The sequence below is a fragment of the Harpia harpyja genome, chromosome 6, assembly GCF_026419915.1.
Source record: "Harpia harpyja isolate bHarHar1 chromosome 6, bHarHar1 primary haplotype, whole genome shotgun sequence".
NCBI lineage: Eukaryota > Metazoa > Chordata > Aves > Accipitriformes > Accipitridae > Harpia > Harpia harpyja.
In genome coordinates this window covers 27,107,562-27,133,864 of record NC_068945.1, presented here as the reverse complement: position 1 = coordinate 27,133,864, position 26,303 = coordinate 27,107,562, and the positions used below count along the sequence as shown (strand labels likewise).

At 41.3% G+C, this 26,303-nt stretch overlaps 2 protein-coding genes across 5 annotated transcripts in view; both read right to left on the bottom strand.

Moving 5' to 3' along the window:
* Positions 1-1,748: 1,748 nt before the first annotated feature.
* On the bottom strand, positions 1,749-14,168 carry LOC128143087 (cytokine receptor common subunit beta-like). Of its 3 annotated transcripts, none has more exons than XM_052789979.1 (14): positions 13,851-14,168; positions 12,805-13,203; positions 11,907-12,036; positions 9,769-9,953; positions 9,299-9,447; positions 8,640-8,811; positions 8,411-8,543; positions 8,146-8,306; positions 6,870-7,015; positions 6,595-6,766; positions 5,467-5,557; positions 5,108-5,177; positions 4,362-4,465; positions 1,749-4,090 (listed from the first exon to the last, which is right to left on the bottom strand). In XM_052789979.1, exons 2-14 carry the CDS (start codon positions 12,872-12,874, stop codon positions 2,893-2,895), a joined length of 2,781 nt encoding a protein of 926 aa, XP_052645939.1. In that variant the 5' UTR covers positions 12,875-13,203; positions 13,851-14,168; the 3' UTR covers positions 1,749-2,892. The 3 variants fall into 3 exon arrangements, with proteins under 3 accessions (XP_052645939.1, XP_052645937.1, XP_052645940.1); XM_052789977.1 differs by having other exon boundaries at positions 12,805-12,967; XM_052789980.1 differs by having other exon boundaries at positions 12,805-12,964.
* A 2,416-nt stretch (positions 14,169-16,584) lies between these two features.
* NCF4 (neutrophil cytosolic factor 4) overlaps positions 16,585-26,303 on the bottom strand; it is a 37,494-nt gene continuing 27,775 nt past the window's right edge. For both annotated transcript variants that reach the window (XM_052790433.1, XM_052790432.1), the window contains 9 exons: positions 24,802-24,886; positions 23,437-23,590; positions 23,067-23,137; positions 22,130-22,257; positions 21,083-21,140; positions 19,417-19,515; positions 18,548-18,678; positions 18,389-18,454; positions 16,585-17,605 (listed from right to left, as the gene is read on the bottom strand). In XM_052790433.1, coding sequence (XP_052646393.1) covers positions 17,377-17,605; positions 18,389-18,454; positions 18,548-18,678; positions 19,417-19,515; positions 21,083-21,140; positions 22,130-22,257; positions 23,067-23,137; positions 23,437-23,590; positions 24,802-24,886 — 1,021 coding nt within the window. In that variant the 3' untranslated portion in view covers positions 16,585-17,376. The remainder of the gene's footprint in view (positions 17,606-18,388; positions 18,455-18,547; positions 18,679-19,416; positions 19,516-21,082; positions 21,141-22,129; positions 22,258-23,066; positions 23,138-23,436; positions 23,591-24,801; positions 24,887-26,303) is intronic.

Here is a 26,303-nt window from a genome sequence, read left to right as displayed (position 1 = left end):
CTTCAGGCCTTGGAGGGCTTTCCACTGCAGGCTTCCTTTTCTAGCAAACCATTCAGCCTCATTTTCCTTCCTTACATAAAAGATAACCCCCAGGCTAGCAGAAACAGAACACACTAGTTCAGCATGGATCTTAATTAGAACTATTGAGGCCACAATATACTTATTAGCCTAATCTCATGCAAATTCAGGTAATATATTTCTGGCTGAGGAAGATTTTGATAAGGGAATAATAAACTGATCACTTCAGAGCAACAAAGAGAAAAATGCCTGCTGTTAAGACACAGGCAGAATCTTTGATGTTCGAGCACACAGTAAGGAAAGGGTTGCAATGATTTCATAACTGTATATTCATTGTAAATAGAGAGTTGTAAACTGTGATTTACAGTATTAATTGAGATGCCTACCTCTCCTTTTTTGACTATATAGGAAACATTGGTGAATCATGACTCAGATATACAGGCTGAGGGGCTGGAACTACTTAGTGGGAAGCCCTACAGAGATACGCATGTCATAATTGGCTCCTGAATCATCAGAATGATGATTCCTCTCCTGCATGTCAGTACCTAGCACTGGGGAAGGTAGCAGCAACCTCCTTTTGCACAGTAACTTTGCTGCTCAAGCTGATGATCAGGAAGCTGAAGACCTGGGACTCACAACAGCTCCTAAGTCTTGAATCATCAGGCTACAGGATTATAAAATGCTTTTTACCACCCCCACTGCAGCTGGACCTCATGCAGAAGAAAATGGAAGATTCATAGGATCAGCAACAGACGAAGTTTATGGAAGCTTTGATTCTGTTACCCAGTAAGAAGTGGATTCTTCTGGCACAGCAGAGCCATAGGTTATGACCCCTACTTCCAATGTTCATTACATATTTTAATTAATGATGCTTAGGTGGATAGTGACAATGGCATGTTACTCTGCAAGCTCCAGGCTCCTGAAGTGATCTTCAGATCATATCATCTGCTCTGTGGGGTCATATCAAGTGTTGTTGTATCTATAAATCCTGATTCCAAAAGCAGCCTCTCTAAATACCCAGTGAAATGCAAAAGGATGGGAGCAACAGATAGCTCTTAGAGTGCTGATTGCAATGCAAATGGGCTTCATCCAAAAGTCACTGAGCTGAATAAAAGTTCTGCCACTCACTATTCTTCTCGGTTATTAAAACCATAGCAAATCAAGGCCCAGCAAAGTGATGCATATCTAAGATGTGAATCCAGATACCAAATTTACATACAAATTTGAACATCTCCTTTTAGTACAGGCCTAAACAGAGCATAATCATACAGCCTGGAAGAAATTGGTTTTGCTACTCATAAAAGGCCAAAGAAGAGACTAACAAAAAAATCCACTGATTAGGAAAGGACTAAATTGAAAATCCCTTAAAGTGGTCATCAATATTCTCTATCAGAGGCTGCAACTGCCTGCCTTTAGCTGTCAACAAACTGAATTTGCACACCTTTCAGATTTAAAATGGTATTTATAAGGATTTAAATTCTGAAAAAAACAATGCATTTCACTGCAATTTATGAATCAGCACTGTCCGATTAACCCAGCAGGAGCAATCAGCTGGCACAAACACAAAACTCCTTCTCATTATCTCTGTTAAATACTATAGCAAAGTCAGGAGAAAATATCCTAACTCACAGGTGACATAGCTGAACCTACAGAATTTTTTGAGGCCTGATCAGATGAGCTAATAGTAATGTTATTGTAACCACAATGCTCTTAACATATGAAAGGAAAGATTTATAGGAAGAAGTAATACTTTTTATTAGTACAAGTTTTATATTTGAAAAATGAAACATGTTTTTTTGGAATGCAAGCCCACCTTCAGGTCTGAAACCAAAGCCTTTTACTGATCACAGAGTGTCAGCTCTGAACAAATACTCTTACCTTGCACCACTTCCTTTACAGCAGAACTGGGAAAAAAATGGCTTCTCTTTCTCAACACAGCTTATTAGTCAGAAAAAAAAAGCTAAGAATAAATTACATAGTTAAGATAAATTATATCATGCATAAACAGCCAATGAACTTAAAAGAAAATCATACAGTATTTTAACACTTAGAAATAGAAAAACACCAGCAGATACAGGCTTGTGCACCTTCACAACATTTCCTGCCTCTCATTTTCTGTTACCTGCCCCACTCCCTTCCTCTCACTGCACCTTATAAGTCCTTGGGTTTTCTTTCAGGAATGTATGTTCTTCCCCATGGTTCTCTACAGCCTACTTCATGTATCCCAGTAATGCTTCCTTCCTACCCTTAGGATGCACTGTGATACACTGCACCTTAACATTAAGTCTTTCTGGACTTCAACAATTTTTTCTCATTTTTTTTTACACTTTATTACTGTCTGGGTTTTTTTGACCTTAGACAATACCTATTTCATGCCAGTAGTGGAAAGGTAGAGATATGAAAGCTCCTTGGCAACTCTTAGATCTATTTTACACACACACAAAAGTTCAACAGAATTGCTTTTAAGAATATAAGTTTTCTTTCTAAGGTTTCCAAGCGTGTCTTCTTCTGATAGCATTTCATGCTGTTAAGTCTGCATTTCCTACCATGAGTTTTGCCTCAGGCAATCTTGTATAATGACAAAGATGACTGTGGTCTGTCACAGGATCATGAGGAGGCTAAACTGTTCATTGTGGATAAGCCAAAAAGTTTGAAAAACACCAAAGGGCAATATTTGGATTGTCTTTCTTGCCAAATCTGTGAAGGCCATTGAGAAGGATATTGAGCTACTTCAAGTCTTTCAACACCGTGGACTAAAATCTGGAAAAGGGAACTGGCATTTATTTGTTCCTAGGTTTGAGGGTTCATTTTCATCAGATAGTTGCAACCTCTTTCAGTTACCTGTAGCTTTCGTACTCATTAATATTTGCCCATTTAACAGATTTCTGTGATCCTCAAAGATTGCTGCCAGGAAAAGTAATCATCTGATTTCAGGTTTTTGAAAAGCTGAATAGCCTGCATTTTTGATACATCTTTTTCCTTCCCAGTGATGGATTCATCATCAGATACAGGCTTCCCAGGTGTTGTCTTGCCTTCAGAAGGTTTCTTGACTTGGTGGTCTTCCTGACTATTATCCATCTTCACACTGGATTTTAGGCTGTGGAAGCAATAGTCACCAACCTGGCAAAGGAAAACTGGCTCAGTGCTGTCAGGGTTTAAGACCACCAAGTTACCCTCTGACAAAGGCTGCTTTCTAGGAAGATCGTTTCCCTTCTGTAAGACAGGCAAAGAAATTTTTGTGGGTTCTGAATGTCCATGGAGACCTAAAGGGACAGTAAGATAGTCTCCAAATGTATTCAGGTGCAATTCAGGAGAGGAGGCCGGTGCTTGACCTGAAACTGGGACCATGACACCAGTTTTCCCAGGAGAAAACTCATGGCAAGAGTGGTCACTGGGGGGCTGCGGCTCCTGTGAGTCACAAGGTAACCCCCCAGCAGTGACAAGTGGTGGATGGTTGGAGTCGCCGGCTGATGGCAGTAACAGGCTCTCTGTGGTGATGTACTCCAAGGGGCACTGCTGAGGAGACGTGATACAGCTAAGAGCCTTTGGAGATTTCTGCTCTTCTGTTCTCACGTTCGAGCCTTTCCCACAGGCTGGTGGGGCTGGTGAGACTTCTTCCTCATCGTCAAGGTGCTGCATCATTTCCTTCTGACCTGGGAGCTGGAAGGGCTGTGCAGGACCTGCTCCTGGCTGTTCTTGCCTTTGTGGAACCTGGGGACAGTCTTCCTTTGGGAGGGTCACATACTGAAGGGAAACTGATTTCTCCCGGACTCCCACAGGGTCCACTCCCAGGGTCGGATGCATTTCAGGCTGGGAGGATGCCACTGGGCTGTACAAGTATGGACCATTGAAAGCAAAGCAAGGGATTGCTGTCTGGGAAGCAACACTTGCATCAGCACTGTTTCTCCTCAAAACAGGAAAGGAATGACCAGCAATCTGACGTGAGCAGGCAACTGGGGCGTGCTCTGGCTCATTTAAAGCATGGTAGGAGTTCTGTAGGTCCAGTGCAACAGGGGAAACATCTGTCGTCTTAGCCTGCCCTTCGGGGGACTCTGCCAAAGTCTTCGTCTGCCTGAATGGGGGAAAGTTAAAAGTTGCTCCTGAGAGATATTATTGTGGTAAACGTTAACTATAAAACAAGCTTAGCTGAAAACACACATAGCTACACACAGGGTTAGAAAAAGTCTTTGTTGGAGAAGCAGGCTAACCCAGATATCCCTTCCTCAAAAGCAACTTGTATACGCTTTTTTGTGACGGAACATTTGATTATATCCTGCCGTGACTTAGGGAGCTCTTTGAGAGACTATCATCCACAGTGTCACCGTAACGTGCTGTTCACTCACCTGTCCACAACTTGAAGGAAGCTAGCCTGCTCCATCTTCTCGGAAAGGTTGTATTTGTTGAAGTCCAGCTGGCTGCTTGTTGGCCGGTTTCCTAAGGGTACTTTCTGAAAAATGAAAAAGCAGACATGACAAAAGAGCAGTGTCTCACTGGCAGCAGAATCGAGAACCACACATTCCTCATGGACAAAGACAACCAGCAGGAGAGCTTACAGCATCTGGCAATAGGCATACAACTTCACTAATATGACTAGAAGATGTGTCCTGTTCTCCAGAAGATGGCTACTTCAAACCCATATTGCCCACCACTGACCTAACTACAAGTACTCAGCGAGCCAACTAGGAAAGATGCCCTTCTAGACTTGTTACTTACGAATAGGGAAGGACTCGTGGGAGATGTGATGGTAGTGGCTGTCTTGGCCACAGTGATCACAAAATGACTGAGTTTAAAATAAAGCTAAGGACACTAGATTATTTCAGTCAGTTAAAATTTTAAAGTACTGAAAATTTTCTAGCTTGATTTTAAATCACAGTGATGCTGACAAGATCAACACAAAGAAGTCTACTAGGATAAATTTAAGAACACAGTTATCTTGAATGTGACCAGAACTTCTCCTAAAAATAAGCCATAGACTAATGAAGATATCTGTTCATTGGGGACTAGGAGACAAGAAGAGCTCTTAAGATTACTGCAAGTCCTGAAACAGAGAGAGAAATAATGAACCCTTCAAGGTACAGTTCCCTCTTACCCCCAGGTAGCTCTGGATCAGGAGACTCTTGCCGGGGTTCGGAATCTTTGCCTCCCACATTTTCTTCTTCCTGCAACAACAACACAGACTTTGCAAGATTTGGTTCTCAACGTGGCTGCAACCGGGAAAGACTGCACCCCGTGCACCGTGCTGCTCTGCACAGTGAGGCACCACCGAGGCCCTGGCACGCCACCACCCAACTCCCACCCTTGCACAGACATGCACAAGGCTGCCCATTGCACACCAAGGCTCATCTCCACATAGACGTCTCTCTCATGGCGCACAAGAATTGCCTCAGCCTTTATGCCACCCACATGGCCAACACGCTGCTAAATCTCCTCATCACAACGCAAGCCTACCTGAGGAAATACTTATAGCTGCAATAACCAACTATTAGCAAAGTGATGATGAGAACTGGGAGCATCACTGGGAGAACCACTGGTGGCAGAACTGAAACAGAGAAAAAAGAAATAGGTATCCACCTGCAATACGGCTGCTTCCCATAACAGGTTTTTCACTCTTCATGCAAGCAGGTCAGCCAAACGTAGGTGGTGTGTCCAGGGATAGGATCCTGAGGCCTTCAGATTGTTGGGATACCCTCCAAAGTGGGACAGACCAAACGTGGCCTGAGCAGCTTACTGACCAAAGGAGTTCAGCGTTTCCTTTACTGATTCTTTTCCAATTTTTACTGACATCAAACAATTTATGCTAATAAAAAGATGGTTAGGTATCTTACTCCACCATCAACAATAGGCAAGTCTTCAGTCGTCTTAGGTCTGCCTTACTCTGTACAGTCCTGAAGAGATGGGCTCTCACAGAATTTCTACAAAAGAGCTTCCTCTGCTAATGGCCGTAACTGATCATCAACAACATACCAATTTCTTCCCAAGTACACTCACCAGAATTTGCCTACTGACTTACCGCTACAAGCTTCCTCAGCATAAATCATGTAAGATCATAGTACTTTGGGCACAAGACCGCATGATAGCAGACATTCTGCCTCTAAGTCCAGAAAGAGCAAGAACATGTAAACATTTTATCTCCAGTAGAATCTACTCTGTGTTTTATGCAACCCTGTAGTCACTCTGCAAATACAAAAGACTGATGGTTTATATTCTGCCTTCTTGCAGTCTCAGGCTCTTCAGTCACTGACAGCAGAATGGACTGCTGGAACCAGGAAACAAGAATGACTTTTGGGCAGGATCTTTGCTTGATTCCCGATGCGGAAAACTTTACGGTTGGTTGTACTCACCTTGTGAAGGGCAGTAGGAAAGAAGCTTAAAAGGTCATTCCTGCTCACCTCCTTCATCAGCATTGCTGCTGTACTTGCAAGGATGCAGACAGGACAGCTACCTTGTTAAGTGACCCAGCCTAGCTCGTGGCTGGACCTAACTTCAACCCCAGCTGAGAGAATGTATTTTTCTAGAGAGGCATTTCAGCCACTAACGGTCCACCAAACCTCACAGAAGCAGCCTGCATGAAAGTACCATTCTCAGTTTTCCAGGTGAACTCCTCACTCCATTCACTCCAAGGCCCATCATAATGAGGCATGTTCACCCTTGCACGCATTTTCCCCCTATATTCTGTAGATGGTGCCAGCATCTGCAGGGTGAAGATGAAGGGAGGTTCATCATTGTTGATATTTAACTTCTGGAGAGTCTGGGGAGAAGAAAGAAGCACAGATAATGGAGGTGAGAGGAACTGCCTTTCCCATTTGCCCAGGAAAGAGAAATCCAGGAGTCCTGCACTTCCTAAGACCTACCTTTTTATATTGGTGGGTTTTCCAGTACTCGACTTCGTATCTCTGTTGTATGAAGCTATATACCAAAGTGTGTTTTATCCACCTCAGTTCATACTCTTGGTTCCCTGTCAGCGTTACTGACACATTTGCAGGCGGCAGCACCTTAACTGCAACACACAGAATGTCTCACAGTCCCTATCAACATACTGGTCCAGCACTCCCTTATGTGGGAGCAGCTCAAAACATCTGGCATTTGTTTTCAAGAATGACCGTTAGAATTTGTTGTGCTGCATGTTTGCCAAGCCTTTGAAGAACTAGTTTTACAAGGTCAGGTTGGAGGATGGCCTTGTGTAGGCCTGTGAAGATGTGGCTGAAGACAGTCACGAGTATGTGTATGGAATGTTTTTATCTTTTAACTGTTCTGAGGACTGGCAAACATCCCAGCTGAGCCAGATATGCCTTCCTGTGTTAGTAGTATTGGCTGTATGCAGTTAGTTCTTTCTAGATCTTTGTTGAAACATATATAAGTTTGGTTCTTTTGTGAAATAAAGGGAATCTTGTACAGATAGCTTGAGCACTTAATTCAGTTGCTGCACCTTTCACCACTGTGAATAGTTGCCAGAGACTGAAAACAATGTTGTTTTATGCAATGTAAGAAGTCTCAGCTTTTTAACAGTTCTTAATTCTCTACATCTTCATTTTCTAGTCAAATACAATAAACCAGTAGACCGTTAAAGAACAGAAAATCCACATCCATTAATATTGACAGCACTCCCTGTGTACAGAAAAGCAGTAAAGCAATATTTGAAACATCTGTACTGGTCCACAACACTTGCAGAGATTTTCAGCTCTCTTGGAGCTACTGCCTGATATTTTCAACCACGGCAGGAGCTCTCCCAGCTTTAGTCTGTGAAATGTAGCACCAGTACCTCCAGACACATGCGGGCAGAGACGATCCAGCTGGCACCCCTTACTCAGCAGAGGAGTCCTACCTCATCCAGTGCTCCAGGGGCCACTGCCCAGGAGCTCTGGGTCACAACCTGAGTTTCTACACAGCAGCTTCCACCGCCGCCTCTTCCCTCAGAGCAACAAGTGCCACTGAGGAACTCCACACCTACAGGCCACCTCTCCCAGACCTCTGACCTGACACAGTGTCCGGTTCCTGTCTTCATCAGTCCCGCTCTCTTCCTCTTCCTACCCGCTTTTCCTCATCACCACTGCCCTCAGCCCCACTTACCCAGCCAGGCATCTGTCCAAGAAACAACCAGGAGAAGCAAGAAACAACACAGCAACTCACTGTTCTTGTAGGCTTCAATCAGTTTCTCCTCTGTCTTGGCCCGGACAGACACATGGTACTGGCTCTGACTGCTGAAGTTGCTGACCGGGATCTCACAGCTCTGGACTACATACAGGACATGGGGCAAAGCCTTCTCGAGCACAGGAGAGCACTCCTCTTCTCTGAGGGGAAAAAAAGAGCTTGAGCTGACATCAGGGGGGGAATGGGACAGAGCAGAAACTCCACGGGAGAGGCACAGGGACGCTGCCATGGGCAGAGCACGTACGCTGATGATGGAGTGGCCCTGAAGAACAAGCCAAAGAGGACAGAGGTCGTAATTGCTTTCTTCACTTCCCAGCTGCACGTCAAACGGTCTGCACCATTGAAGAGGCAGCAAAGGTTCCTGGGCTGAAGGCCACCTTCAGAGAAGATGAGAGCACACTAAGTGACAGCAAAGGTCTCGCTTCTCAGCCAGCGTTTCCACCCCTGCACAGCCTCGCTCCATCCCACACTACCTTCAGGGGTCTCCCACGATGCCTCTGTGCTCCACTCGCTGTACTGCCCGGAGAAGCCACTGGCCCACCCCGGTCTGGCTCGCACACGGGCAACGTAGCTGCTCCCTGGGACAAGGTCCTCGCGGCTGAGATGGCAACGTGTGGTGTTGGAGAACAAGAGTGAGGCAGCTTTCTGGTGTTTGGAAAAAGGAGGGAGAGCAGGGAGGGAGGAAATTGGGGAGTTGGGGATATGTATGCTTAAAAATTAAAAAAAAAAAAAAAAAAAAAAGGTGCATCCTCGTGGAAGGGGAAGCAACTTCAAATGTATATCGTCATCTTCCCACATGAACCCACAGGCTCCTGTTGGAACAGGATTTCATTCCATTTGGGAGAGATTCAGGGGAAAAATCAATTCCAACTCAAAACCCAAGTGCAGTGGGGTTTTCTTCAGTGAAGAATAGATTTTTGCATTCAGTTCAGGACAAATGGTATTTGACTGGGCAAGTCACTTGCAAACAGAAAGAGACCCCCTTCCGCCTGACCTGAAACAACATTTGCTGTACCTCCTCAGAGTGCCTGAGAACGGAAAGGCCATTCATTTGCTCAACTTTTACCACAGGCTCTCAACCTCCCAAAAGGGTGCAGCCCAAATCAGCAGAGCCCGGCTCCTCCGCTCTTACCTCCCATGACTCCCACTCCCGCTTGTAAGTGACTTCATACTCCAGGGCATTGCCCAGCCCTTGGCTTCCATCAGCTGCTTCCCAGGTCAGCAAGAAGTCTCCTGATCCCATCAAGCTGACTGAGAGGTTTTGAGGTGGGAGGGTCTGAACTGGAAGGTGAAGGTGCAACCCATGAGATGAGATAGTGAGGACAGAGACATGAAGAAGGGAAGAAAATGCCTAGGTAAGCTTCCCCATTTCCAGAGTATCTTATCCCTGTCACAGCAAGTAGCTCCTGCTTGAGTCCCCCTTCCAGGTCCAGCTGCTCCCAGAAACTTGCCCTCTCCCCTCCCTGCCCCATCCTCTCAATGTGGAACTCTTTGGCAGTTTTCACAATTGAAGTGGAATTCACTTCCTGACTGAACGGCAAATACATTCTCAAAGATCCCTAATATTCATTGGAAAATGAGAATTTGGTATTTAATCCTTACCATTTTGGAAAAGATCAACATTTAGTTCTGCTTGAAGCATCATGTTAGGTTTGAAGCTGTAAACGTCATCTACCCCTATTCCAAAATTGTCTGTGGTGGTGTGACAAACCCAGTGCACATCGGAGTCTGGAGCCTCATGTAAGTCATTTTCTGTCTGGTGTTTACAAAGCATCTTCTTGTTCTTCCTGTGTATAGAGAAAGTGATCTATAAAGATCTGATTTGGAGACCTATAGTTAATGCAAAATTAAATGCCTGAAACCAATTCCATCCCATTCTGTTGTTATAATTTACTCAGGCACTTACATCCTCTTCTCACTGTACCTATTAGTCCTGTTTTGTATCGGTTAATATGACAAACATTTTTAACACCAGGATTTTTTCCAAATGCCTTCCCATTTCAAAGTTGTGCAGTGGAATGTTATATTTCAGTATCAGTCTATTTTTGTCATGGAAATGCACCTTTTACTCAGAGTGAAAGGCAGTAAAGTATCTGATGATCCTTAGCTTCTTGAAGACATTCATTTTGCAGTTCCAGAAAGACACCTAAAAAAAAATTCTTCAACCAAAATGTACGTCTATATACTTGGTAGTTCTGTTCTGCCAAGGGACCTTATGTATTCATTAAAGATTTCATCCAGAATGTTAATCATCCTTTTAGATAGCCTTCCTCCAGGCCAAGGAGCATCATGAAAATTAGAAACAGTATTTTAGACTAGACAGGAGAGGATAAGCTTTGTGTGCTTGCAGTAGCCTGAGCTGCTGGAGAGATGTGTGCTTCTTTCTATACCCTCTGGAATTTTGTTTGTGCTCATGGCTTCATGCCCAGTATATTATATTGTTCCAGTTCAGATGAGAAATATTAAGTTGTTAATATCTAAGGCCAAATACTGTCTTCCAGGACAAGATGGAGTCTCCTAGCCAACTATATGTCAGCAAGCATTATTCAGCACTATTGCTATTTTTAAAAGTTTGGTATTAGCAAGGAAACCAGGGATATTCCTGAAGGATGGGTGGGACTAACCATACATGTGTGTACCCTTAAACAAAAGAGTCAGCCCAATGGTTGTGAAGTCCTGAAGATATTTCTAGCTACTCACCAGCATCACCTTACAGTTTGGGATTTAGTCAACTATTCTTCATGTATGAGGTGACCTTGTTTAATCATTGGCCATTTTGATTTCGGCTGTGTGACTGTTTACACTTAATACCTGCTTGTCTGATTAGTTCACTTCAGTTGTGTTTCCTGTGTGATCCACACACTCCATCATGTAACAGTGTTCCAGAGAATCCTCCAAAGGTCCAAGTAATCATCGTTATTATTTATATCATCTTCTCCCAGAAGTATTAGCTTCAAGGTCCTGTTCCAAAGACCCTCCACTGATTTCAGCTCCTTTTAGGTCTATCAGTTCTCTCTTCTTCACAATAAAATCAAGAGCTCTTTCTCTTTCCTTTCCTTCCTGTATCCCCCGACTCTAATTAATTTTCTTCTCTGCTTTCCATCTTTGTTTTCCTCTCTCCCTTGACTACTCCTCCCTCTCTGTCCTTTCTTATCCTCACAATTGATCCAGTCCAGTGATTCAGTTCCCTTTTCATAAGGAAACAGATGTAACAGAGAGATACTGTCATAAAGAGACCAGTATCTCTGGGAGGAAAAGTGATAGCACAGATGAACTTACCAGTCTTCTCTATCTCACAAACACACAGTCTATACATGTTTCTCGGAACTGATAAAAGCATACCCTACGTGATGCTCCTAAATGGGCAAAATAACAGGGGGAATGTCTCCTCCCTTCTTGGGTTTATAAACAACACTCAGGCTCACACTTGTTCTGATACCATCTTCTCCACCCCATTAATAGCAACCTATATGCCCCATCTTATTTCGTATCTATGATCCCACAACAAAATTATGGGAAAATAATTGTAAAGGTGATAAAAATAACTCCACTAGCACACCCTATTAATCCCTCCCTTCCTAGAAGAGTCCTCAGAAGCAGGCACAACTTTTACTTTAACCCAATGTCAGAAAGAGGTGGCCATGCTTTCTGAAAACCTGACCGCTGGTCCCTGGAATTCCCAAGTTGTAGCCAATTTCCCTTTGGACTTTTATCCAGCACAACTCATTTCAGGTACTTACATTGTAATATTATCCCTTTGGTAAAGAATCATACCAATGAGGGCATGAGCCTCTGAATGCTCTCTCCATGTACAGGTCACCTGTGAGTTGTAGTCATTGTAGCAGGTCAAGCTCTTCATAGGGATACTCTCTGAGAAAGGAATTCAGGCAAAAAAGATGCAGTGATTACAAATGTAAATACTGAGAGATAGCAGGAGGTACAGTGATCCTGCCAGCAGAATGGGGAAGGCACTGATAACAGTACTCTCCTCAAGACACCAGAAAATGACTCTTGGTGAAAATATGTACAGAGTTGTGGCCATTCTGCACATCTCCACAATATGCAAGTGTCCAAACCAAGGTACAAGTAACAACAATGAAGTGACACCTTTGTACCTGCAAGGCATATAATTCTAGCCAAGGTATCACTTTTCAAAACGCTGATTGTTCCCACAGTTTAGTAGATACCATGGTCAGCAGGCATATGGTGATCATTTCATCTTTGTGTGTTCCTGTACAGGACTTCTTTGCCACTAACCTCCTAGTAAAGGTTATGAAAAGTGAGAGGCTCTGGGAAGAATCTTGTTATGACTCAGAAGAACACCCAAACTAAGTTGTCGGAACTAGATTTATGACCCAGAAATGGCCAGATCTCTCATCAGGGATAACTCGTTCATCTCATCTGTTTGTCCAGTATTTCACCTGTCCATACCACCAACATACAACTGATTTGTCTGCACATGCCTCTGCTACACACTGGTTTTGGTCAAGATGTCTGGTCTCCTACAGCATAGACGATGATGGCAGAAGGAAGCAGAAAAGCAAGCAGAAAATGAGGAAGAGCATTAGCTGAAAGAAGGAGATAGAAAAAGAAAGGCAATAATGGAAGGATAAAAGAAAATATAAATTTGAAACTGACCTGGAATGGCTTGGACACTGAAGACCAAATACAGATTCAGCAGAAGGATGAAAATCTCTTTCATGTTCATACTGTCCTTTGCGCACAAGCTTGATCCTGATTCAGAAGATAATTGTTTTCATTGCCCACTGGCTACTCTCTTGCTCTGCGTATTGTGGAGCTTCTTGTTTTCATTTCACATAAAGAGAAGTAAAACTGAATTAGGGAACTTCTTTAGACTTCATGTTGGAGTGACATTCAGAAAGAACTTCTACCAAGTATTTATTGCAGGACAAAATCCTACAATGTCTTCTTATTGTGTGAGCTTGCAATATGAGCAAAGAATGAAGAAGTAAATGCACATTTCCACGGAATTGCAGGGATTCTTTCAGCTGAGTAGCAACAAGAAACAATCCTAACCTGTGAAGAGAACTCAACCTTCAAATTCATTCATCCTTCTGCTCTTCATGCTCAAAGCCTTCCTAATGAATCGCAATGGTGTTCAGTTTTTTACCTTTCCTTAAAAATATGATCCCCAACCACATAGCTCCTGGGAGCTATAGGGTTTGAATTCCCATATTCATTCACTTTCAGATTTCTCTTCAACATGCTACTTTTCCAGCTGCTCCCCAAAGAAGTTGTAAATTGTATAAATAATACCAAAGAAACTATTTCTCTCTTTTTTTTTTTTTTTTTTTTTTTTTTGTAATTGTTGAGATTGAGAGTAGATTGAGTGGTTCAAAGACCATGGACAACATTGCTCAATACTGGAATTCAAGTCCTTTTGGCCATCTCTCATTGCTCTCTCAAAAGTATATTAAACTCACCTACTCAAGTATGTTACAGAGCTGAGACTCTTTTCTGCTTTAGGGGAGCACAGAAAAAACTCCTTTTAAATTCCTATTGACTTTCAGATTCCTGAATGCCACTTCCTTACACCACAAACAGCTGGCTGAGCCCTTGAATAATCATTACAGCTAAGGAGTCCCTTAATGACTCACAAGCCCTCGTATAAGAGCAGACTCTGTGCCATTCTGCTTTCCCTAGAGTGGAAGCAGTTCCCTTACCTGGATGCAGACCTGTCTGTGAGCAGATGATTCAACCTGATAGGTGACTCTCTGTCCAGCCTCCTGCCACAGCATCAGAATCCTCTGATGCAGAAACCAGCAAAACCACACTTCCCCAGAACTGGAGACAGAAGGTATAAACCGACCACAGGATTTTCTTGGCAAGCAAGTCTTCAAAATAACTGCTGTTATCTTCTATGCACCTCAAATGCCACTTTCAAAGAAGCAGACCACGCCTTTTCAAGGAAAGTCTGTGTAACTGCCTGTAAAATAGGAAGTCTGCACTTCCTATTTTAGCTCCCAAAGCTCTTACTTAGATGGAGCTGTTTAATTGGGAAGGAAGTTTGTCACTGCCAGTCTGCATGTTAACAATTACCAGGTCATGGGACTAATGTATCTTCAGAAAAAAAGAGGATTGACTGCAGCAGAAGTGAGAAAGATTAAGAAAGAATTCTCTGGTTTTTACTCCAGTGCTTGCTTTACTCTAGGCTAGACAATCTTTAAGGCAGGGATCATTCTGTACTTTGATGTTTATTTGTACATATATATTGGGGGGGAGACAGAACTACCTTTATCTCTGATTTGTGTAATTTAATTTGAGTAATATTTTTTAAAGTAAGTTTTACCAATGTCAACAATTAATAATAAATTATAAGTATTATAGTACATAGAGGAAACAAAAGAAAACTGGTGAGAAGAGTTGATCTGAAGTTATCCTACATCCAAGGCAGCCACACTGTTTTAAATCCAGCTTTAAAACTTAGCCCAGTGAACTTCAATAATAAGATCTATAGGAAAGTTAGGTAGCCATAAGGCAAAGACACACTCAGGTTTGTGCTCTCAGGGGTAAATTACAGGGGACTAAGATGAGTCCCCAGATACAGAATACAACTGCTAGAGTCTGTCTGTCCTGCACTGCTACTACACCTTCTCTAAATCCTTGTAGTACTGACCAAAATCATTGTCAGTACAGTTAGGCTCTCACAAGAACTACATCAATATACAAGGAAAAAAATGTATACTGTGAATAAAGGAAATGTGTAGAGCAAGAAGGAGAATATGAGAGTATCTGAGGAAACTGTGTCTCATTGGGACTATCAGGAGGTGGGCATATAACACCTGCAGACAAGGAGGGGAATATGCGACTTTGATGGACAGGCAGAATTTACTTTGCGTTACCATATAAAGGCAAAAAGGAATTCTGCTCTGATTTTCAAAGGCCAGTAAGTTTATGTATGTTCTTCCCCCACCCTTAGAAAAGAGGTTTCTTGTTCACCAGCAGACATTTTCCCTCCCATTCCTTCCTCATTCAAACAGCTCCTCCATCTTCAAACAGACCTGCTGAGTTGCTGGTTACATCACAGGATCTAGCTGTCAGTGAAAATCTTCAGATGTTATTTGCTCTGCTGAACTCCAGGAACAGGCAACAAATAATCCTGCACACCCAAAGCTTTGCAGGCCATGCAAAACTTACTAATGCATTCTCCTATGTATCACAAAGTGTAAGATTAGTAACATTATCATTGTATATTGCTTCATCTCCTTCCTAAACCACATTGCTACAATGCCTTTGAAGTGGGAAGTTACATTTTGTAACATTTTGGTAAAACAATGTCGACTAAAACCTTCCATCATTGGAAAAAGGGAAGACGTAATCTGTGTCTCTTCTGAATATGTTATCTACCTCTGAAATTTAATATACATGGATTCTTCAGATGGAACCTTTGTACCTGGAAAGCAGATATGGACTGTAGCACATCTTACAACTCTTTGGAGAGTGCATTTTCTTATACAAGTCTGGACAGGATTGGTATACTGCTAGAACTATACACTTAATAAACTGTCAAGTAAGAAATGATTTATGGATCCCAATATAGCAAACATTGCGCTTATCTTTAAATATAAACTCTTTCCTTTATTTCCAATACGCTTATATGCATAAATGCAGGGCTACAGATAATAGCATATTAAAGCTTATGTATATAAGCTATATACATAAGTTTATGTGTAAGTTTAGGTATATATATCAGGAAGAAAACAAAACAAAACAAAACAAGTTTAAAGGATAAGTCACCTTAAATACTTTTGTTACTGTTGGAGATCTTGTTACCTGATAGCATTACAGGTAACATCTAAGAAAAAGAGAAAACATTATTTTGCCAGTTTGGGGAGAGGCAGGTTAGTTATTCATGCATCGTTAGTTAACTGTTTCTTAGTACATTCAGATACTTGTCAATCTTCCCTGTTGTCTGTACAAATTTTAGCAGCAGTTCAAGGACAAAGATTTTTTTAAATGAGGAATTGTAGCTTAATGCCACAGAAACTAACAGTCGAATCCAAAGCATGGTGTTTGAAAGCTCTTTTAACTTCATATTTTTTACTGATTATATTTATATTTGGTGGTATTTTTTTAACACCATGACTGCATGATGTCTTTAGAATACAGCATTTTAGGTATCAAACAATTTATGTAAAACATACGTAACTTGTAAATCTTACAAGCAGCAGTAAATTTGTTCAAGAAGAAAATATTTTAATTGCATGACCATTAAAGAAATGATTGCGAGATATATTTTTGTTCAACAATGAACTCCTCCTTAAGGAAATCTGAATAGGTTACATTCAAACTCTTCGTCAAAATTATCTCACTTTCAAGAAAAAAAAAAAAAAAAAAAGAAGAAGCAGAATTATTTCATCCCTCCCCAAACCCCTTTTGAATAGAAACTGATAAAACAAACTCATACGTAACTTTATTTGTTGAAGAATCTGATACAGTAATTTGTTAGTTCTACTTTGCAAGGAGGTGTCAGAAAGCAGAAGATAGACAGAGAAGGAATTCTGTTTGAATTGGCATCACACAAATTTTCCCAGAATGTGGAAATAAGTAGTCTGTACAATTACAAAAAGGTCTATGAGGAACACCATAGGTGTACTAGGTTTGATTCACAGAATTCAAAATATTGGTCAGTGGAAAGAAGAAAGCAAAGGTGGGTTACAATTTCTTCACTGAATAAGAAAAAGTTTTCTTGATGCTTCCAGAACAAACTCTGAATGCCCAGTCAGACTCCCATGTGACAGAAATAATTACACATTCATAAGCACTGGCACACAAACCTTCATATCAGCAAGTGAAGAGAAAATTATGGCAGTCTAGAAAAAAAGCTTATGAAGACATTCTGGACAAATAACTAGCTCTGGGAGCAAGAATAGAGATTAGAGCAGGTCGTGGGGCTCAGAACACTAAACCTCTACTGCAGGCTAACACTGACTAGCTTTGTGAATACGGCCAGTGATTTTATTTCTCTATTCCTCACCTTCTCTGGTCCCTATGTAGATGTCTCTATTACAGAGGAGTACTACAAAGCTGAAGAAGCTAACCAAGTACAGATTTTACATTGAAAGGTAATATATTACTAAAAATTACTCTTTTCAAGCTCACTTCAAAGGCTTGTTAAAGGAAACTGTCTGCAGAGAGGGATTACAGAAGGACTGTATAGCTACCTACTGGAACATTTCCATATAGCACTTATGTTGCGCTCACTGTTTGAGTAGCACCTATTCCTGGACTAGTGTTGTAGACACCCAAGTCATCTTTGTGAGTGATGTGCAACTTCCAAGGGAAGAAATGCTTCTCAGAGGGCCTTCTCCTGCTCTGAGACACCATGAGTTCAACATCCTGATTGGAGAGCAACCGGATCAGGTCACCATCAAGGTCCCGGTAATTCAAAACAATGTCATCTTGGTCAAACTCTCGCCTGGTAGAAAAGAAATGGATTGATCCCCAGAAATCAAGGAATGCCTGGGAGGTGCTGCATGATGAACAATATACTGGCAATCTAATTCATTCTGCTAAAAGCCACACAAAGCCTTGGGTGTCTTGGCATTCTTGATACAGCTAGTACTAGAAATCATACAGCCACATTCATGCTGTGTTGTGTTTAAGCTAAGGAATCTGTCATAACCAACAACCATTTCCAGTACCACCACATGCATGGCACAATTAGCCTGTGAGTTTGATAAAATTCCCATACATAAGAGTTGACTGTAGTAACTACCCACTTTTGCCTACTTATGGTTGCTTTTTTTGAGGGGAGGGCAGGTTAAGGAATGGAAGAATATTAGCACAGGTGTTCTATTACTAATATTTGATGTTCTGATGTTTTGATGTTCAACACTAGATTAACCTCGTTTAACAGGTGTTAGAAGGCAGTGTCCTGCATCCTGAAGAAGTATATTAGGCAAAAATCCTTGCATGGGGGTATGGCTCTGATCTTAGAACAAGAAATGGAAGCTTCTACCCAGCGTAATTGAGTTAGAATTGTGTGGCATTCCATACTTACTGACAATCCCAAGGCAGGCTAGTGTCTATACATATGGCCCTGGGCCAAGGCAAAGTACAACTTCTTCAGGACACTTTAAAAGTATTTCACACCCAAAACATGGTGATGACCAAGTAGCATGTGGAAAATCTAGTACTGTAAAGAACTTGACAAATGTTTAAATTATATTAAACATACAACTAACTGTTTGCATTGTACCTTATCAATTCCATGAGATCTTTGAATGATGGAATGCTGCTCAGATCCTCTTCCACTGAGATATCCCTGTAACAAGAACAAATCTAATCATTACATATCATGAAAAGAGAATTGTCAGCATTTCTTCAGCAGTAAACTGGAAGACTACTTTCTTATTACCTGATAGTGCTCACAGTCTCATCATGGTAATAACAGCGAACTTTATTAACTGTGTCTTCCTGCTGTGGTAAATCTTTTATGATCTTCACAAAAGCACATGGGAAAATCCCAGTGGCATCGTCAGCTGTTCCCTGGAATGATAGGAAGTGTTAGAATGAAGAAAACCATGCCATTTTGGCCACACACAGTAAGTTCTGGAAGTCAATTAATTTCCATGGAAACAACAGTAAGAATTTTTCTACTATCATCAAGAAAAGAAAGGCTATGGAAGGGACCTGATGGCATCCCTACAAAAAGATTATACAATTGTGTAGTCAAATACAAGGCAGGGGAGTAAAACAGTGTGTAAAAAATGAAAGTCAGATGCTTATCAAAGGCGGCTGTGGTGTTTGAGCAAGCAGAGATATCATATCAGCAAACACACAGTATGTTCTCCTCATCCTTTTTTAGAACCCTGCTGCATTGCCCAAGTTCTCTCTAATCAGGCTGACGTGTGTTGTGGTATGAAGCATGAAGTATATAGCAACTCACCCTGAGGCAAGAAACCAATTAATCACTGGAAGGGAGTTTCCATCTCCTTTCTGTGGTCTTTTTGTGTTCTAATCACTTCCAAAGAATTTAAAAACATTCCAGCAGAAGCAAATGCAAATGAAAACTGAAGTCTAGAGGGCAGAAAATTTGTAAGCTAAAAACCATCAAGGAAGGAAACAATTTCAAATTTGGAGTCAAGGATTTATTCTTGACGGTAAGACCTGATTATGATAGTTTCTCCTTGAAAGGAGGAGACAGTTCCCAAGGACTAGGAGAGCCCTTTCTACTCATATATTTCAAGGTATGCTAAGAATTCAGTACCACTATTGCAGTCTTACCTCCAACCAGTCTTTGTTTACTCTGCTGAGCAGATAAATCAAGTCTCCCTTCTTGAAGCTGAGTTCCAGTTTATTGGTTCCAGAAAAATCAAACAAAGCCTGTGGAAAGTAATAACACTGAAATTATTAATTCACAGAATTACAAAAGTGAATCTTTCTTTCTGTTCTGTTCTTGGGGTGAAAGCATAAAGCAGCACGATGGTATGGACTTTGTCATCACAGATGTATTTCTGGGGTAAGGTCATATATATGACCATAGTCCGCAGTTCTCACAATTTCTTCTCCTACTCAGCACACACAAGCTTTGAAGAAGCAGTGAAAGCACTAGGACAAACACAGCTCAGAGAGCTACATGCTAGGATTTTTAAAGTGGCAGGACACTGTGCACCAGAAAAATAAATATAAAGAAGCTGAAAACACTTAAGAGAAAGTAAGCCAACAGATCTGAAGACAATTGACAATTTGAAAACTTGAAAACCTGAGAATAGAAAAAAATATATATTATTTCTGGTTGCAGTTTTACAGCTTTCAGATTTGCTGCAAAATATCACAGAGCGCCTTAAAAAATTGCAAAAGTGTTGTGACCTAATTTAAGGGTAACTAACTGTTGTTGATACCTCTAGCTTTCAGGCCTGTATGCTGAACTGAGAAATTTGGGGAAGTCTGGGAAATGGACATGTAGTTAAAATGGAACTTAGATGCCCCCTTCGGGGGGGGGAAAAGAAGGGGGGGGGGGAGGTAAGCACATGCTACCACCCTAACAAGCTGTTCTTGAATAATTAAAGTGGACATATTATTAAAAATGCACATCTCCTCCATTTTCCTTAGAGAACATGATAGCCATTTAAATGCTCTTAGAGGAGCTAAAATGAAAAGGTGTTCCTTATTCTATGTTGAGATGGTTCTTGTGGTCTTGTTAATGCCAGAAGTTCTCCTAATAAAAAAAGACAATGGCTACTGTTGTGCTAGCAGTTCATATGTCTACTTAATAGCTCTTCCAGAAGCCTTTTTTCATCTATTTTGGTAGGTATATTCAGATAAAACCCAAGAGAGACGACTGATCCAAGACCTGCCATACTCAGTGTAAAAAACAAAACCAACAAACCTCAAAGTACTTGCATGGGGGTTTTTTAATCTTACATGGCTAAGTCTCATGTTCCAGAAAGCAAGACCATGTTCAAACAAGTACTGGTTACAAAGCAGTTCCAGTGCTTAATACCAAGACACTATACAGCAAAAGACAAGGGTATAGGCACTTTTCAGTAGAACACTTATGTTACAGAAAATACTAAGACACCTCACCTGCAAAGCTTTTAAACATATGCTGAAGTCAATGAGACTGAAGCTTGAGCTTTAAATTTAATTTATGGGTAACGCTATGTAAATGTGGACCATTTGGCAGTAAGCTGTACATGTCTCTCAATTTGAATCTCCTGTCATTCTGACTTCACAATGGACCTTCTTATTATTCGGTAGGGAAGAAAAGAACACTTCTTTCCATCCTTTGTTTCATTTCCTATTGTTAAAATCAATTGCTTTCCTGTGTCGATTTTACTTTCCCTTCTTTCCCCAAGCTCTAATTGGAGAAGGCAATTTGATCGATGAGATACCAAAGTAAAACAGAGTTTAATCTCTTATCCTATGACAGATTGTGCAGAGTACTCACCTCAGCCCGCGGAGTTGCCAGGCGGTCAAAAATAGGCACTTGAGGTGAAATGCTTTTACTGTGAAGAAAGGAGATAACAGGAAGGTAAATATGTCTTTCTAGTCATCAAAAATACTACACAATCAGTAGCACAGTGTCTGCATTTTCATTATTTAAGAGGCAAGGCAAGCCATAGATCACTGGAGAAGCTGCATGAGAATCTGTGTGGAGCACTGAAGTAAATAAATACGGATGGAACAACATTGCCCTAGTTCTCAGTTTCAGTGCAGAGCAGCAGCAATCTGATGATGTCTGCTGCTGAGAACAGATGGAATTTTCAATACAGTCAGTATCCTGGACCTCTCCACAGCACTGCTCAGCCCCCCTACTCTGCCTTCTGGGCATCCCTGTTTCTAGCATTTATGGCATTCAGTTCAAACTCTGCCACCATACATACATCCAGGAATGCATACACATGCAGTTTTCGCACTGTTTGAGGTATGTCAAAAGGAAGCAGGTCTATCTTTGCTATGTTGAAAGGAGAATTAATTTGTCTGAAGGGTAATGAAGTATGTCTACTTAGCAGTTCTCCAAAGGGGTGTCAATGCTGCTACGCAGGACAGGCCCCTGTTTAGACAAATGACAGGAACAAATTAAGTATTCAGCTTCATTTAGTGACTGAACCAGATCTCACTGAATTCAGGGCCAAAACTCACATTCACTTCAGTGATGCAAGCCTATGTCCTTAAGCTTGGCCAGTATATTCTGCACATTATAATAGATATTACCATTAGAGAATTATCAACAGATAGAGCTGAGCAGCATTTTTTTAAAAGCAAGCTATACTCTCATTTTGGAATTTTCCTTTCATGCAAGTACCACACCCACTTTAAAAATTTGAGATTACTGAAAACAAGAAATACCCTGTGTTCACTCTACCACAAAGATCCTCGTATGAGGACTTCATGGATTCACTTGGGAAACACAGTGGTGTTCCTCATCTCTCTCCCCCCCCAAAACTGGACAGCATCTCTTACATCAAGCTGAAAAAACATGTCAATCACTTACACTCGGCGCGTCCGTGGGCGAAGCCGTCTCAGTCTGTGAGGCACCTGTTCACCATCAAAGGTTGAATGGTAGAAGAACAGCCGTACCTCTTCATCCATCAACACCCAAACCGGTAGGCAGAGTAGGTTCTGTGCCAAGAGCAAGTAGGAAGCAGAGTATAACAGTGGGAGAGACAAATTCTCTATTTATTTACATGTAACAAATATGCCTCTCTGACCTACAGGATCATGAAGGATATTCATTACTGCCAGAAATCTCCCTCCTCTCCCTTCTCACTCAGCAGGACACGGCTGAACAGCTGACATTTTCTCCTGTTTACTCCTGCAGTTGGCCTGTATTGGTTCACTCTTTTTGTACCTGATTTACTGCAGAAGGAGTAAATTGCTCTTTATGTTTCCCTTCAGAACATGAATGACTGTGGAAAGAAGGCAATCTTAAGTACTGGAAGTCTTGGCCAGTGCTTCAGACTTTTACTGATTTAAAGTCAGGTCTTCAGTTAACCTGCATACAAAGAATTTTTCTCCTTGATGTTACTGCTGTGCCTTCACTGTAGGGCAGGTACACCCAGAAGCCCATTGCACTCTCCTAGTCCCTTAGGTGCACATACCAACTCCATATTCACCAACACCTGGAGATTCACCATTTCCTCATACATCTTGGGGTGAGGGGGGGGGCGGGGTATAAGAATATCTATCTATATGTGAAGGCAGGGAGTGAGCCTTTGTGAACTGCATACTCCGGCAGATCCTACAGTCCGAACAATCTGGGGAATAGGACTGCAGGTTGTCCCACAGTGTGGACACTGTGTCTTCAGAAAAAACAATACAGAGAGAAGCAGATACCTAGGACTACAACAATACTGTGTCTCTTAGCTGATTTCAAGGGGTAAGTTATCTGCAGTGCTCAGTGCAATCTCTACTTTAAAATTAAGTTTTACCTTCATGTAGACATTCAGGATAGGAATCCTGTTCTCAGCAATTTCCTTTTTGGCCCCAACATAAACTTTCCCTGGAAAATATAAAACCTGTGACAGTTATTGAGGAAAAAAAATTGAGGCTGTCAGAGAAATGAAGCAATCAGGAGAAAGTAGGATCTCCAGGAAAATACATGTTTTCTAAAGGATTTGAGGTTTCTAAATGAACTTCACCACAAGTGGAAGGACTGCCAATGGAACTTAACTTCTCCAGCATCCACAGCTGGGAACTCATTCCTTGTCACAACTACTTCCCTACAATGCATTCCTCTTTAGGACAGCCTGTGGCTGAGAAAGCTGCTAATCATGCACAGATTTGGTACTGACAGCTTACCTGGCAATACAGGGAGTGTGCAGGTAAAAGGGCTGTCTTTGCTCTCTGCCCCGTATCTCTCCTCTAGTTTGGTGTGCAGGGCATAGAACTGACGATAGCGTCGGAAAATTAAGTATCTGCCACCACCTTTAAGTTTTACTTCAATGACAAACATCTGAAACAAAGAAGGGGGATTCAGGCTGATGTTCATACTTATTAATACTTACCAAATGAAAGTAAGGCATACAATAGGAACGTAAGATCAGTGCTCCAGTAGTGGGAATATTGTCTTAGGGGCAGAGTGGAAAGCAAGCCTTCAGTTAAGCATCTGCAGACTCAAGTACTAGAAAATAACAAGTTAGCACCAGCCAGTGTGGTATATGTGTGGGTCCAGCTTTCCCACAGATCATGTCCCTGTGGCTGCTTTCTATTACATAATCTTAAAAGGAAACCTGAAATGACTAGATGCTACTTTGTGCTTACACACCTTCCCTCAGTGACTAACAAAACATATTAGGGAGGTAAATACAAATATTTTACAGTAGAATGCTTTGGACATCTAAATCTATAGACAGACATCTAAATGAATTGATTTTCAGAGTTGAAGGCATTCATACTTCTTTTTGACTTTAAAGTACACAATTTTAGAAATTATGGTCTGACCTCCTCCAACCACTATCTTATTTCTTATCTCTTGCCAAAATTGCTTTCTCTAAAGGAGCCCATGATTTCCATGCACTGACCTCTGAGTCACATTGCAGCCAGATCCTTCAGAAAACATAAAGACAGAGCAACCAAACGTCACTATATTCCACAGCAAAACCTGCATACTGCAGTGGGAAAGTTTTATGAGCAATGTCTCCAGCAAAAGCAGCATAGCCTGCAGAAGTCAGACTGAGCTGGTCTTATCCAAAACCCTTCTCCAGAAAATCTCATAGTGCTTTTCCCTACTATTCCCTTCCTGTGTGCTCTTTCATGACTTATTAATATGCTACCTTCTGTGGAGATGGAAGCAATCCTAACTTGCCAGTACCATGGAATAATGAAGACAAGACCCTGCCCTTCTACCCTCTTCGAATTCCTTTCCCACTATCTTCACCAAAGGTACAGCATTCTAACAGGAAATAAATAAGAAATTAGGTAAGAATTTAGAAAACAAGCAATGTTAGAGGATACTTCTGTCACATTTCACCCAGACAATAAATTTTTAGACTAAATCTGTGATAGACTAACCTCCATTCCAGAAAAAAGAAGCACTGAGAAGTTCTCTGTATGGAACTATTCATGCCAAAAAACAATTACACAAGATTAACTGCATTTTGCTTCCCACAACCAAACCAGTCACAGATGAGGGCATATAGAGACAGGATAAATCTCCTTTCTTACATAATAATTAGTAAAGCCTTTCTTCTCTTCAATATCTGCAATGTTAGCTGAAACAGGTACATCATCTGGAAGCTGGTCAAAATCACTGTGAAGCAAGAACAAAAGATTTAGGTTACTCATACTGGCAATAGCCTTTGGAGGTCTCTATGCCATACAGAACAAAGATAGCTAGGCAACATCACATTATCTAGTGTCTAAATCAAGACGTTAGAAATTCGTGGTGTCATTCTCTTCCTCTGGAGGTCTGATCTTGAGATGACATGTTTCTGTAAGTTCAGCACGAGTCAGTGACCATTGTGAACATTCATCAAGCCTGAAAAACATCCTGTCGTTCCTAGGATTGCTAGAGTAGCAGGTCTACAAAAGAAACGCTTGAGCTGGTAAGCTTTTGCTGAGAAATGTGATCAACTGTGGATGCATTCTTAATCCTTCCTACAGCATCTGGTAGACTTACAATAACAGCTCTGCAGCAGTATCTCTTATTCTGAGATCATTATATACCATGATTTATGCTGTTATTATTACTGCATTACTGTAGGGAATAGGGAACAGTTCTGAGAAAAGAGCTTGTTGTGCTAGGTGCTGTAGAAACTGACAGCACAAAGCTAATTCCTAAAAACATTACACTCTATGTGTAAGATGCATACAATGTACCTTATACATATAAGATAAGAAACAACGGAAGGATAAGCACAAACAGGAAAAAAGCTAAGAAACAAAGACATAGTATTGTTCTATATCATAACTAGTGTTGCCTGCACCAGCTGTCAAATGTCAAGTTTTCTTGTAAACATCACAGTAAAGCAGACTCTTAAAGAGGCTTTGAAAAAAAAAAAAAAACAAGTAGCCTAGCAAATATTTACAGGGAGACCTCTCAGTCACAGCAGATAACCCGAAGCAAGCACAAAGATACTTGTTTGAAAATGTCACAAATGTGTGAAGGAACACATCATAGTGGGCAATGTTAGAATAAGCTTTGCAGATCCTAGACAGTATTGGATTTGAAGGAAGAGAGAAGGAAGGATCCCTGCAGGAACACCTAAAGAGCAGCCATATGACCACACTCTCGTGTTTTTTGTCTGTACTGTCCACATAAAAAACCAGCATGAATTGGCAGGTGCTTTTTCCTCTGGGACTTTCTCCTTGGTACAACATCTTTGACAAACAGAAGGTAAGTTCACCTTTGCTTCAATCTTACAACTCAATGTTGTTAGAGTGGTATTTATACTAATACTTCAGTAAAAAGGATCAAGAATGAGGAAAAAAGAGTAACAAATGAGGTAGAGAAAAAGAGAAACTTTAAAAAGGATCATCTAAGAAATGCCAAGCTGACGTAATGTTAAATATTCTGATAATACAAAAACCACAGCAGCTCGCTCACATTATTCTGCTAGGAGAATATCCCAAGGAGGGGCTTCCACAATGCCTAGCCTATCTGGAAGGCTGAAGTAATGATGCAAAGTCTTGCAATAGCTTGCTGTACAAGGAGAATGATATGAATC

What these genes read in the sequence shown, in the direction of transcription:
- LOC128143087 (XM_052789979.1), bottom strand. Translation starts at nt 12,874, where the DNA reads ATGAACATGAAAGAGATTTTCATCCTTCTGCTGAATCTGTATTTGGTC. An exon ending in AAACCCACCAATATAAAAAG is followed by an intron (nt 6,767 to 6,869) that starts GTAGGTCTTAGG and finishes TCTTCTCCCCAG; the next exon opens with ACTCTCCAGAAGTTAAATAT. An exon ending in AGCTATAAGTATTTCCTCAG is followed by an intron (nt 5,178 to 5,466) that starts GTAGGCTTGCGT and finishes TTGTTGTTGCAG; the next exon opens with GAAGAAGAAAATGTGGGAGG.